Source organism: Temnothorax curvispinosus, unplaced genomic scaffold (assembly GCF_003070985.1).
Source record: "Temnothorax curvispinosus isolate PA1 unplaced genomic scaffold, ASM307098v1 QBEX01004731.1, whole genome shotgun sequence".
Taxonomy (NCBI): Eukaryota; Metazoa; Arthropoda; class Insecta; order Hymenoptera; family Formicidae; genus Temnothorax; species Temnothorax curvispinosus.
In genome coordinates this window covers 204,407-217,843 of record NW_020214511.1, presented here as the reverse complement: position 1 = coordinate 217,843, position 13,437 = coordinate 204,407, and the positions used below count along the sequence as shown (strand labels likewise).

The 13,437-nt window shown below is 39.1% G+C and overlaps 1 protein-coding gene across 3 annotated transcripts in view; it reads left to right on the top strand.

The window, feature by feature from the left end:
• Positions 1-13,437, top strand: part of LOC112453837 (ras GTPase-activating protein nGAP) — a 296,057-nt gene that overhangs the window by 104,795 nt on the left and 177,825 nt on the right. For 2 of the 3 annotated variants that reach the window (XM_025014801.1, XM_025014800.1), the window contains exon 2: positions 12,032-12,511. The exons of the other annotated variant lie outside the window; for it this stretch is intronic. In XM_025014801.1, coding sequence (XP_024870569.1) covers positions 12,271-12,511 — 241 coding nt within the window. In that variant the 5' untranslated portion in view covers positions 12,032-12,270. The remainder of the gene's footprint in view (positions 1-12,031; positions 12,512-13,437) is intronic. 3 annotated transcript variants of the gene reach the window in all.

Genomic DNA, 13,437 nt, shown 5'->3' with positions numbered 1-13,437 from the left:
CGAGAAAGAAAGTTTTAGTGCGGTCCATGCGATAAAACAACAGGCCTTCTAATTCAAAGATCGATTGCGTTCATCCTTTGTCGCGTTTGTGGGAGCCTCCTGCGAAATAAGTAAACTTTAAAACGTTTCGACTGCCGCCATTCGGTTTATATGTGCACCATATTCCACTTAAGTACGGCGCGATAAATAAATTTACGTGGACGGAAGCGTAACGTAAATCTGTCCTGTTGGAGCTTAAGCGTAATATAAATCTACCGCGTAAAAACGTCCCGTAAAATGTAACGTAGGGGACGTGCTCCAATGTGGGGAGCAGCGGCGACGATATCGTTCCTATCGAAAACTCGCCGAATGTCGTCACGGGAAATTGGGATATATTTTATTTTTGAGGGAGGGGGGAATTTTCATTCAATCCGCACGAGATTAATGCAATTCGCAGGCCGGTATCCGACACGGGCAGTATGAAAGATTTGAAACTTGATATTTGCAGTATCGGATAGAAGCGATATTTGAAGCATTTATTACAGAATTTACATATTTCGCGTATTCTGTTTTTTAAATATTATTGACAAAATGTAGAATGAATTAAAATCAATTAAAAGGTATAAAATGTATAAAATATGTATAGTAGTATTGGATTATCAAAGTGCAGTATTGCAAATTTGCAGTATCAGATAGAAGCAATACTTGAACCATTTATTACAGTATTTGTATTCACCCTATTTCACGTATTCTGTTCTTTAAATATTGTTGAAAAAATATACAATGAATTAAAATGAATTAAAAGGTATAAAACGCATAAAACATTGAATATATATAAAAATATTATCGAAGATGCGCAGAATTGCAAATTTTTGGTACCAGATAGAAGCGATACTTGAATCATTTATTACAATATTTTTATTCATATATTTCGCGTATTCTGTTTAAAATATTGTTGAAAAAAATATAGAATAAAGTAAAATAAATTAAAAAGTATAAAATGTATAAAATATGTATGGAAATATTATCTAAGATATTAAGGTTAATTAAATAGTTAAAGACTCGCGACATTCTTCACCAGATTATTATAACTTGAGCCTTTGATCTTAATATTACAAGTTATGATTATTAAATTCATATATACATAACGTTATAAGCCTAGAAGCCTTGTAACATTGTTATAGCAATATTACGAGTTTATTGGTATTTATCGGAGTTTTACGACAGGCAAGGCTCCTGCTCCGAAAGGAGAGAATCCTTCGTGATGATCTTGGCGAGCATTTCGACGTGAGATTTGATTCGCGAGTTGCAAAACGTGACGGCATGCCTCCGCGCGCACGGACTCGAGAGTCGAGAGCCCTCGAGCAGCCGAAGTTTCTTTCAGGCACATTCATCTCGATCGCGCGACAGCGCAACGGAAACAGGGGGAGGCAAGGGACAGCGGCGAAAAAGTCGACGGGGATATTCGGAGGTCGTTGTCGAAGGGCGCTTCTCGTATGCTTCCATACCTACTTGCTTCGAAATACGGGATCGATAATAAACGGTCCGCGGAAACGCGACTCGGCTCGCCTTTACGCCTCTACGATAAATGGTTTCGCCGAGGTGCGTATCGAGTTTCGCCGATCGAATCGAGGTCGCCGACGACTTGTTCCTAAGTCGCGAACGAGGCTTCTAGGACTCCGGCGCGAGAAGACTAGGACGGGATTATTCCGATCGTGACTTTTTATTTAATTACCGATTGGATAACTAATTGATACCGGTTTTAATCTACAGAATAATTCGAACAATCCAATCTAATTTCACGATCGTAACTGCGTCGTGATCGAAATTTTAAAATTCTACTATCCCACTATCGCCATACGGTCTTCATTCATATGAAAGGTCCAGAACAAGAATGAGTCTGTCATTTGTAAGGTCTGCTTTGTAGATGCGTCTGCATATTTAAAATAGATTTAAAAAATCGTCAATGTATTGTAGTATACTTTTTATTTCGAGTGTAACATATGTTTATACATATATGCTCGTTGTACGTATGCATTATTGTACAGGCTTTATAATACAGGTAACTGTATATTGGCCATAAGTGTGAAGTGTGAAGAGTGTCGTCTCATCTCTCTCGTTGACTTATTATACCCATTCAATTCTCATATTGGTGGATATAACATCCGTTAGGAATCTGAAGATGTTGGTAAAGGACGGTACAGAGACGCGCGAAGTCGGATTGTGCGTATAAAACGGTTAATCGAGAAATGATTTGCTGTCTGGCCGTTAGCTGACTGAATTTTTCTTTTTTCTTTGTGATACGTAAGGAGATTATTTAGAAGGAGGCAACACAAGCTGCGTTATCTCGGAATTAGCTACCCGGACGGACTGTTAGTGGTGAACGCTGCAACTCTGTCTATGCGTTTCCGGTACCCAGTAATGAATTCTAAACTCTTGGGCCATGTTGCAGCAGCAGTTTGAGTTAACTAATTCCAACTTGGCAATCCGCAACACTTCGTTTGATTGTATTCTCATGCACATAGAGAAAGCGGATTTAATTAACTAAAATTGTTAATTGAAAAGATGATTAATTCCTGACCTTTCCTATCTGCTTGATTTTTTTAAGTTTTATTAATTTGAATTTATTCTCAATATTTGCAAACAATGTTTAGTAATATTTTAACATTTAAAATTTGATTATGAATTTAATCATATTTACATTGATTGATAATTGTTTGTTGGTTACATTTCTCTGTTATTACTACATAATCTTTACGCATTTGTGAAATGCAATACAATGTGAAAATCTCATCAATGTAGCACCATAATCGCTGCCTACCCCACCACGTGCGTTTTACAAGTGAATGAAGGGCACTTTCGCTTCATTAATAATCCCTAATGATGCGCGCTAATAATGCAAACAAGGGTATCTTCTTTTCATCATGAACAAGTGTTTACACGCGAACTTCGACGCATTTTTGCTCGCTCGCGCATAAACGGGACGAAAAGCTATTTGCGCAGCAAATAGCTTTTGTAAAATTTTGCATAATTAAATATAAATAGTAAATAGCTGATCGGCCGGTTAGATAACTAAAACGCATGGACCATCACCGCTTTGCTTTATATTCGTGCTACGCCTGTTTGCCGATCGTTTCCAGATTTGAAATTCTAGCCGCGTCGCGGTGAACGTCTCGCGAAAGTCCGACGCGACGCTATTATCCTCGGGGAAGAAAATTGCGAGCGCTTGAAACTTCTGCCGCACGAATGGCAGAATTTTTTCGAGCCCTCGCCGACTCCATGCTGTTTCGTTAATTGTGTTGTTTTGCACCGGAGTACTTTGTGATATTATGTTACTAAATCGCTCTCACTATTCCGTGGGCCAATTTTTTCAAAGGGTTCGTGATATTTTCGATCTTTTACAATGATTACTTTTAGCACGTATGTTTTACGCAATAATGCTATTTATGAAAAAAAAGTAATAAGTTTTGATGAAAGTAAATTTACATCTAGACACAGTATGTTATACATAAAAATCTCAAACAAAAAAGATATTAATCTTTAAACCGTTATGAATATTGACATTCGAGATTGCAGATAAACTGAAATTAGAAATTCAGATTTTGCATCGTTTATTTCAGCGGCGTGATAAAACTTGAATGAGAATTATACGGCTGTTAGGTTACGATACGCTTTCCAAGGCTTTGACGATAAATGAATGAATAAACTCTTTCTCTGTCCTTGCAAATCCGCCGTGTTTTATCGTCATCTAGCAGGACTTTTACTGTTAGATAGACATCGACTTAACTTGCGTTTCACTCCTTCAAGAAACATCACGCGATATCGTGTGCCGGTTTTATAAAGCAAAAGCTGTTATTAAGCTTCGGAATTTTTGAATTAGATGTTTGTAGTTGCAATTTTGTTACTTATTTTGTATAAATTAGCATATTTTCTTTCAAAACATGATACGATGAATGTAACAATCAGCAATTTTGATATAATTATAGGGTCACGTTTAGTACAAAGTAAAATTCTTTTTTTCTGAATTTACGTTTTTTACAATGTGTGTTTAATATTTTACAAAAGTTAACATTGTCGATATTGTTTATTTATTTTTATTTTTTAGTAATAATAACTTAATAATAAGATTCTTCACATATAATTTTTACCTAGTCAATTTTTTTTATGTTTAGATAACAATTTTATACATAAAATAAAATTCTGTTGCCGATTGTTTTCCAATATTATGTTATGTTTTCCAACATATATTACGGGGACGACAAAATCTGAAAAGAAAATGTAATTCCATTATTACATTCGGGATATCTGGCTAGATCGTCACTGCAAAGAAACGAAACAATGATTTTACGACCGTGAAAAAAAGTTCAATTGCCCACCGTGGGTTCTCAAGGTAAGATGGATCGTAATAAGCCCTTGAACCTCCGGGCACGAGTCGGACTTTAAGATCGATGTCGCAAGAAACTTGTAGGTCTTTGCCCCGGAGATTGTTAAGGTTTTATTTGGTGTACTCTAGTATTGCTTATTAGGAACAACAATTTCATAGAATTTTTCATGCAATTTCACGATAACTGTATACAATATACATATATATATAATGCTGAAAAATAGGAGAACCTTTGCAGTTACTAAAAAATTTAAGATTTCTTGTTAGCACTATGTACTTTTCTTTTTTTAGAAAATAATGAAAATTTCTCTTGCTTATACCTTGAATTTTTTTACACCGTGTTTTTTATGAGCATAAAACACACAAAAGTACATTTCAACGTGTCGATATGTTGCTTCTTTTAACTTTTTTAATATGCTACTCAGCTGGTTGTATTATGTGTGATGTTTTTTCTTTTTCTTTTTATAGTCATTTTTGTTCATTTAAAATACTATGTAAAATTGTACACATTGTTGCGTGTGTCATACATAAAGCCACAGAATAGCCTGTATTCGGTGTATACGCGAGCGTATCGCGAGAGACGTCACAGACGTTTTAAAATATGTTCCACGAAATCTACACATGTGCTTCACGTAGAATACGAGTCATCGTGAGTTCCGCTGAACGAAGAGAAGGTCAGCTCCGTTTCTTACCTTTCGCTTGATTGAGCGCGAACGGAATGGTCCGCGCGCCGGAGTAGAACGCCCGGGGTCTCTGCAAACTTCTCCTTTGACTGTATAATGTTACCCCTGCGCTTCCGTTTGATCTACAATCGGAGTTACTAAGTTCCCGGTAAAGTCCCGGAGCGGTCGCGTGAATAGGAACCGCATTGCAGTGTCATCGTCGTTCGCATCGTGGAACTTGGGAGATACCTAAGTTTGCGCTGTGTCGCGTAGCGCGAACCACCGATTGTGCTCTTTCGATCGTCAGAGGACAAATTACTCGGTCGTTACTCGTTGGCGCTTTTGATCAATCTAACGTTCGGTAAGAAACATTGAGCGTAGTTTCGACGAGCGTGTTCAAGTTTTCACGACAAATTACAGAGATTTGGATGTTCCTGATTACGGTCCTTGCGCTTGCAATTATTCCCGTTCGTCGTCGAACATCGAAAGTCGATTGTTGTCTCAACATATAGAGAAGTCCTAGGTCAGTTATTCATTCGGATGCATTATAGTTTCTAATTGTTCAACATAAAGCTAGCTTTTTATAATGTCATATTATTCTCTCTTACAGAATATGTGATATTATGTTTTATATTGTTTGCTTCACAAATCTTTTGTCGTTCTCACAGAAAATCTTACTAATACTTTTTATTAAGGCGTATTATTACTTGTCTTGAATTAAAGATGTTTTCTTTATAGTTTAGAGAAAAATAAACTCCATATATTTGATATTTATATTTTTATTACCTTTTTTATATTTACATATTTGTGTGTAATAAAGAGTTTTTCATCGATTAATTTAAGGAATTGTATAATTTAACATCTAATAATCTTATGAGAGTTTGATCATACAATTTTGTCAATTTCCTATTTCGAGGAATCATACGAGCGACATCTAAGCAACAAATTGCACGGCATCCTCGGCATCTGACAAATCTTCTTCACATTCCTGATTTAAGAAAGCACTCCGTTGAATTCGCCAGGAGGCGGCTTTCCTCTCAGCTGATTCGATCTCGCCTGCTCGTTTCTCTCCTTTCCTTCTTGCACCTCGACTTCTGTCTCTTCTTCGTTCACTGTGCACAACATAACATCAGGGCTGTTACACGTATTCTCCTTGGGGCACAGGCCGCATAACCGACTTACATTCAGACGCATAACGCATTTTGTAGAAGGGCGCTCTTGCGAATTTAAATTAGCATTACTTATCTACGCAGTGGCGCGGGCGGTGTGCATGAGTGAACCCAAAGTCGCGTTGCGAACTTATTATTACGCGTCTAAGACACTTCGCTTTCCTTTCCCCCGTATGTTTAATTAACCATGTTGGTTAACCGTTGAAAATTTTCACGCGGCGCAGATTTCTATGTACATATACACCACGTGTAACATTCGAAATGTTAACAATTTGGATAATCATAGAAATATGTAGCAATTGGGAATTAACAGTGAAAATAATAATGTAATTATGTTATCCTATTGTGATTACACAAATAAGTATAATTTTGAATGCTGATGCAGCATTCATTGATGCTCTCATCCCACGCTACAATTGCGTGAGTCATTTTAATTACTTCTAAATGATACGAACGATTCTTCTGCAGACGAGACTAGATTTTTGAAGACCGCTGTGTAGATCCGAAGATCATCACAGCTCCAACAATCAAGGTCTTCCATCAACTCTCAAGGATTTAATTCCATCCGCCATTCGTCGGATACCACGGGCATCATTAGCGAGCACGGTAACGCCACGGTCGCGCGTACGTAATTAATAACGCGTGTCTCGACGCGCGTCCGTTCGCTCAATTATCCGTAAAGTTTGAGGCAATTATGCCGGAGCTCGCTATCCGGCGGCGGCGGCGGCGGCAAAAATGGCGGGAATGCTTGAGATCCCCTCCGTGCCCGTGGTGGCGTTACGCACTGCCTCCTGCGGTCGATCGGTCGGCCGGCGGTCGTTATCGGTATCGCTGCACCTGGTATCCTTGTTCTCGCCGCGCGCGGATTCCCAGGAGCCGTCCCGCCGTTCGATGTTTACGAGGGGATCGTGGCTGTCGTAAGTAGGCACTTCGCTTCTGCCTCCCTCCGTCCCCCCAGCCGCCTCCTCCCTCCTCACATCCTCCCGCTCCTTTTCCTCTTTCTCCTCTTCCTCGTCGATTCTTCTCTCTTCGGCTTTCGCCGTGAATAGGCAACTGTAAGCAACTGTAAGGTTCTCATAGCAGCCGGAACCACGCGATCCAGATGCTCTCGCCCGATGGCCCGAGATCACTCTCGTGCACCAGCGGACCTTCGTGGCCGCCTTCTCTTCCATGACCTCTGCGAAATGTCAAGGTTCGCCTGGCTCTCGCAGTTAAGTCCGGAGGACACATCAATAGCCACGGATGTATCCTAGCGGCATCCTTTCTCCGTCGCGGCTTTACGAGCCGGCCTTTTTTACGACACGGGTCGCGCCCAGCCGATTCGGCCGCAATGCAACGGCTCGTCGATGCACCTGCGACCGATGGTAACGTTCTTGTGGAAGGTATATCGGATACCAATCTATGTTGGTCTTTTTTAAATTAAGAAGATAAAAGGAGTGAACAAAGGAAATTATGAAAGAAAAATTATGCAATTAGGAAATATCGAGAAAGAGTCAGGAAAATATGAAAAATTTCTAAATTTTTATGACGAATGTAAATAAGATTTATTAAATTTTGATTACGTTATGTTCATAAAAAGGTTCATAGAAGGCGAATAATAAAATTACTTTTTGTTTAAGTTTATCAATAAATTATAATATATAAACTGGAGGTAAATTATCACTTTGCTATAACTGCGTTTTCAATAGACTTCGCTATTTCTTTTAAGCAACATTCTCCGTAATGAGATAATTCGAAGATGTAGCACATCTGAAATTATAGAGAGCTATATTCGATCCTGGATCGTTTATTCACACACGATTATATAACGGATCAAGGAGATACGATAATGATCGCCGTCTGACGTTTTGAAGAGATGTTAATGCGAGTTACGAGCGATGATCGTCGATCCCGCACGTGTAGAACATTTCGAACGAGGGAATATTTCGACAGTCTCCCATTGTTAATTTCGCAATAGTAAGCCGCTGAAGAGGCAAACTGATAGGAGATCGTTAGGTCAGAATGTGTTAATCCAGAGACGTGAGAGAAAATCTTAGGTCGCTATTTTCCGCGGCGATTTCTGCGCGGTATTTCAGCCGCAACAATTTACGGGAAAATCGCCTATAATTGAAGCCTTGAAAGCCGAAGACAAATCTGCTATCGCATGCACGTTAACGTTCTCATATGCGCAACGCGTTTCTTGATGCGATAGCATCCGTCTTTCACTGTTCATATATATATTTCGCGTTTAATGAATATAATGATACGAGGGAAAATTACGATGCAATGTTTCATTTCCCCATGATTAATTAAGTTAAGTTGTACGCAAGGATATTTCTCTCGACCATAATTTCCCTGCTTTTCGACTACGCTCTCGCGAAAAATCTCGTGCAATCCGGTAATTTTTCTCTTTCTGTCGTACCCTTCTCTTTTTCGCCCTCGCGCGGGTTACGGAACAAGAGGGAGGAAAGGGTAAGAGGGCAACGAATTCTACGTCGTAGTCACGAAACGCGATTACATGTTCGCCCGCCAACTTCGAACTCTGGATGCGAACGACCTCTCGGCCGGTCGCTTTCCTTTTCCTCTTCTACGCTCTTCCCTTCTTTCTTACTCGCTCGCTTCTTCTCTGTCGTCTTCCTCTCCTACCTCGCCGTCTTTGCTCTTCGTGCACGCGCGCGCTCGCTCGCCCGGTATACCCTCGCGCGCGAAACCAGTTCACGCGCCGTGATCTTCGGCGCGATCGCCGCTGAACGAAACGTGATCTTGATCTCCGCCACACGCATGCACACACGCAATAAATTTGGGCGCGATCGGCGCACGCACGTCTGCGGAAACGCGCCGGTTGTTCCCGCATTCCCGCAAATTGCCGCGGACGATCGATAATCGACCGCGATCGGAGAATGCTCGGGGCTGATTGCGCCGATTGCGAACGACCAAATTCGATCTGATCTGAAAATAGACAACAGGCACTTCTCTCTCTTCTCCTTCATCTTTTGCGTCGTAGCCATACTGGTACTATATTTACGACACATATAACTGTCAGATAAATCACACAATTATTAATAGTTAAACAAGCAAAAGATTTGATTGCATGATATGATATGTTTGAATATGAAACTTACTACAAGTATTTTCAATTTTTAGATTGAACATTTCTTCACTGATCTATTTTAATTATCAAATATTTCTGATAAACTAATTCTTTATTAATGACTTTTTTTTAACCGATTTAGAATTGGACTATTATGTGCTACATAATTTTGCGAACGTTATGGGAATAAATTAATTTTTTGATGACATAAACAGAGAATTTATGAATTTATGAATGTCATAAATATAGTGTTCTATGTTGCTAAATATTTCGAATTTTTGCGTCTTAGAAACAATTGTTAAATGAAAAGCACGCTTTTTAAAGAAACAAACTGATTTTAAACAAAGATTTTATCTGTAAAAAGAGAGATTAAAGGAGTAATATATTTCATTCCCACTGAATTTCTACGTGACGTAAGAATTTAATGATCTCACGAAACATCCTGGTTATCACGAACACTGTGAAAACAGGTCAATGGCATTATATGAGAACGATTCGTAGACTGGATCGGGCGTCCTTCGTACGTATGACTAACGATTGCGTATTAGATATTTGTCGGATATAAATATGTCGGTATTTGGCCAGTTGGTATGCGAATCTTTTATGTCAGTATCGTTAACATTTTCTTCTTTTTTTTCGCGAAACTGGTTTTTTCGCTTTTATCTGCGAGTCCCTCGGGAAGTTGCGTCGCGTAAATACGTGTAAATAATTTATCGGTTATACTGAAGAGATAGCGGAACGCCAGTGTCATAATTCATATCTGGCTCGCGCGCGAGAACCGCGAGATAATTAATGTCTCATTCCTGCTTAACCCTTTCGCTCTCAGCCTATTTCCACTGTTTCGCACAAAACGTTCGCACATGCACGGTTCGACATTGTTGAGAAAGAACTTTACACGCATAACAAAAATTATATTCATACACCGAACATAATTGTGAATTTGATAAAATTAATGATCTAAAAATTAATAAAATTTAATAAACATTTATACGAAGTGAGAAATACATTAAAAAATAACAGATCTATAAAGCGTAAAAACAGCAGTATTCTGATCTCTTGTTCCTACATATGCCTCGTGATCAGTGAGTGGCAGTGAGAAAGTGAGTTCCTTCTTCGCGCTCTTGAACTTGAAAGATTCGTAATGACAGGTTGGCACGGGCTGGCCGCTTGCCCGAGAAAGCGAGCGTCGCGTTGTCGAGAGAACGCGCGACGGCCCCGCTTTCCTTCTCGCGCGTGTCGCCTCACGCGCGTTTGACACGGTAGACTCCTTACGAAGAACTTTGTCATGCTCAATGAATTCATACAAGTAAACCAGATCGAAGATTATATAGGCTCGTGCCTGCCTGTCACTTTTAATTAATTGCTACACGTGTCGACATCTCAATTCTGTGTCACGTATGTTGGAGCAATTATCGTTTAACAGAATACCTTTTTTATTTATACTTTTCAGCTATTTCTATCATATCGATAAAATTGCCAGTATAATTTTAAATTTATTTTTAGATTGGTAAAATAGATTTATAATACTTCTCGTGAAAAAAATTTTTTTTCATTTAATTGTTATTCTGTCACGAATTTAAAATAAATCTTTAATAAAAACATATTTTATCTTGTAGAATTTAAAATTGTAAAATTTTTATAATTTTATAATTATAAGAAAACTTTTTTTTCAATAATATATTTTTTGAGAAATTCTATTTTTCGTATAAAAAAACATTCTCGAAAAATACGCTTGCTAATTAATGCATTTGGACGTAACAAAGAAAAGTTATTGAAACTATTTATAGGATTATTTCTAATTGTAAGATTAATTTTTAAATATTTTTTTAAGATCATTCTTGAATGATCTTGGCTTTTAGTAGTAATATTGGAACTGTGAGAAATATGAAAATAATTGGTGTTATAGAAAAAAGTCAGTTATTAATTTCATACTTATTTATGCATTATGATAATCGTATATTAAACGCGTCACGTGAATAGTTCAGAGCCGTAGATTGAAATCGATTAATTTCCGGTTCCTGTTCCGTCTTTTTACTTTCAGTCGCGGCAAGTAATTAAAAGCTAAGCCTAATTAGGATGGTAAAACGCGTGACTTATGGAAAAAATCGGCAGCGCGCGTCGGTGGGAGTTATTATGACGGTTATTAGCCTGGCGTGGGGCTAATTTATGAAAGCCATTAAAAACGAACGCTTGATTAAAACTCACACTGATACTTATGTTTTTCGTTCAGAAAGAATCGCCGTATATGTACTTCGCATTGCGCAAATGTATAAAATATCCTTCGGGCTTTGAAAAAAGTCCATTTAATTCTAAATGGTATATAGGACGCGGATTAGCGCAGTGAAAGGATGAATGCAGCGCGAGGAGCTAATTTAATCAACATGGATATGTTTCTCTTTTCTTGTGTTCTCTCCTTCTGGAGAAATGTTCCTCGGTCAAACATATAGAATCTTACCTTCGTCGCATCTGAATCTTAATAATAGAATTTTCAATAAGATTGAACTTTTTACATAAAATATTTTGGACTTACATTTTTTTTTAAAGTTCATTAAATCTTTCATAAAAAGGAAAAAAATTAGATTCAGTGGAGTAGAATCTATTATATCTTATATAGTATATATATATATTTGTATATAATTGATTGGATGGAGAATCTATCATTATGATTTCATGCGAGGAACGTAGGACACTCCGTATATCTCACATCGCACAACGGACGAACGAACATTATTTCCAACACGCGAAAGATCCAACCGATTCTTCTCAGATGAACGAACGCGAGTTACCGTGAAATGAAAAGGTGAGACTCGCAGTGCGAAGAGGTATACGAGGACGCGGGTTTCACGCCGAAGGGGCGAAGAATCCGTGGAAGAATTGATGCTGCACGAGAGATATATTTCCGTGAGAAAAGTTCGGTGCTCCACCGAGCGCATGTCTTATTAAGCGGGCAACGCGAGCAGAGAGGAGGACTTTGCGGTTTTCGCGCGAGAGAGTATTCAACCGAAAATGGCATTGACGCCCCGATGCCGCGGAGGCGGCGGCGGCGGCGGCGAGAACCTTTCCGAGGAGTTGGCGACCGAGGATGAGGGGACCAACGGGAGCAATTTCGAGCCCCTGAGCGATTCCTGCGGCGAGAGCGATATGGAGGGCCTCGACCTCTCTCTCTTCGAGCCACAGGTCGACGCCGCTTCCTGGTGCGACAGTCGCATCCATGCTGGAACTCTTCACATTTTGGTCCATTACTGCGGTAAGCTGTGCCTCTCTGCACGATATATATATTATATATATGTACAATATATGTATGTATATATATAATATATAATATATCTATTATAGATATATATCTCCTTCTTCGCTTTCCTTTAGAAATCTACCGATAGACAGGTCTAGAGCGATTACGATTCTCGGACGATGCGTAAAGATTTCTAGCCATTTCCTTCTGGCTCTGTTGCGAGCCGACTCTCTGTTTGCTCGGAGCTTTATAGAGATCGATCGCCACGATTTATACTTTATTGTATTTATTATTAGTTTGTGCTTTTTGTTTTGTTTTCTAAAACAAGAACATTATATATTTTATTCAGAAGACAATAATTATTCTCTCTTTCTGCCCTTTCTCTTTTGTGATTCTAAAGTATTTTACCTCATGCGATGAGATCGAATAATTCTTAAATTATATCTGCGAATGCTTTTCTTCGGATCAGGATCAGTAACTTGTGGCAGGATTCAGAGATCGAGCGCTAAAAACGAAAGGGACAGATGCAGAAACGTCGCGCATTATTTATACATTCGTTCCGGCTGAAGTAACAAATGTGCGCGATCTTTTAGGATTACGTCGTTTATACTCGGCAGCGCCTTGCCGTGAACTCGTACACATGTCGCCGTGTGTTCGTGCAGGACGAGGATGCAACCGTCATTTAAACGAGTACCCATCCTGTTTCTTTCTTTCTTTCTCTTTCTCTTTCTCTTTCTTTTAATCTCCAGATATGGTATTAAAGCCATATCCTGGCGCCACCCTGAGTAACTTGCGACATGATTCTGCGTTCGACTAACACGTGGCGTGTGCGAGGAGAGAGCGATGCACTTGCGCCATTATTCCATGGCCATAGGCCAATTGCCAATTGCTATTTCCTTCGGATAATTGCTATTAACATACAATACGACCCGCACAGCGCA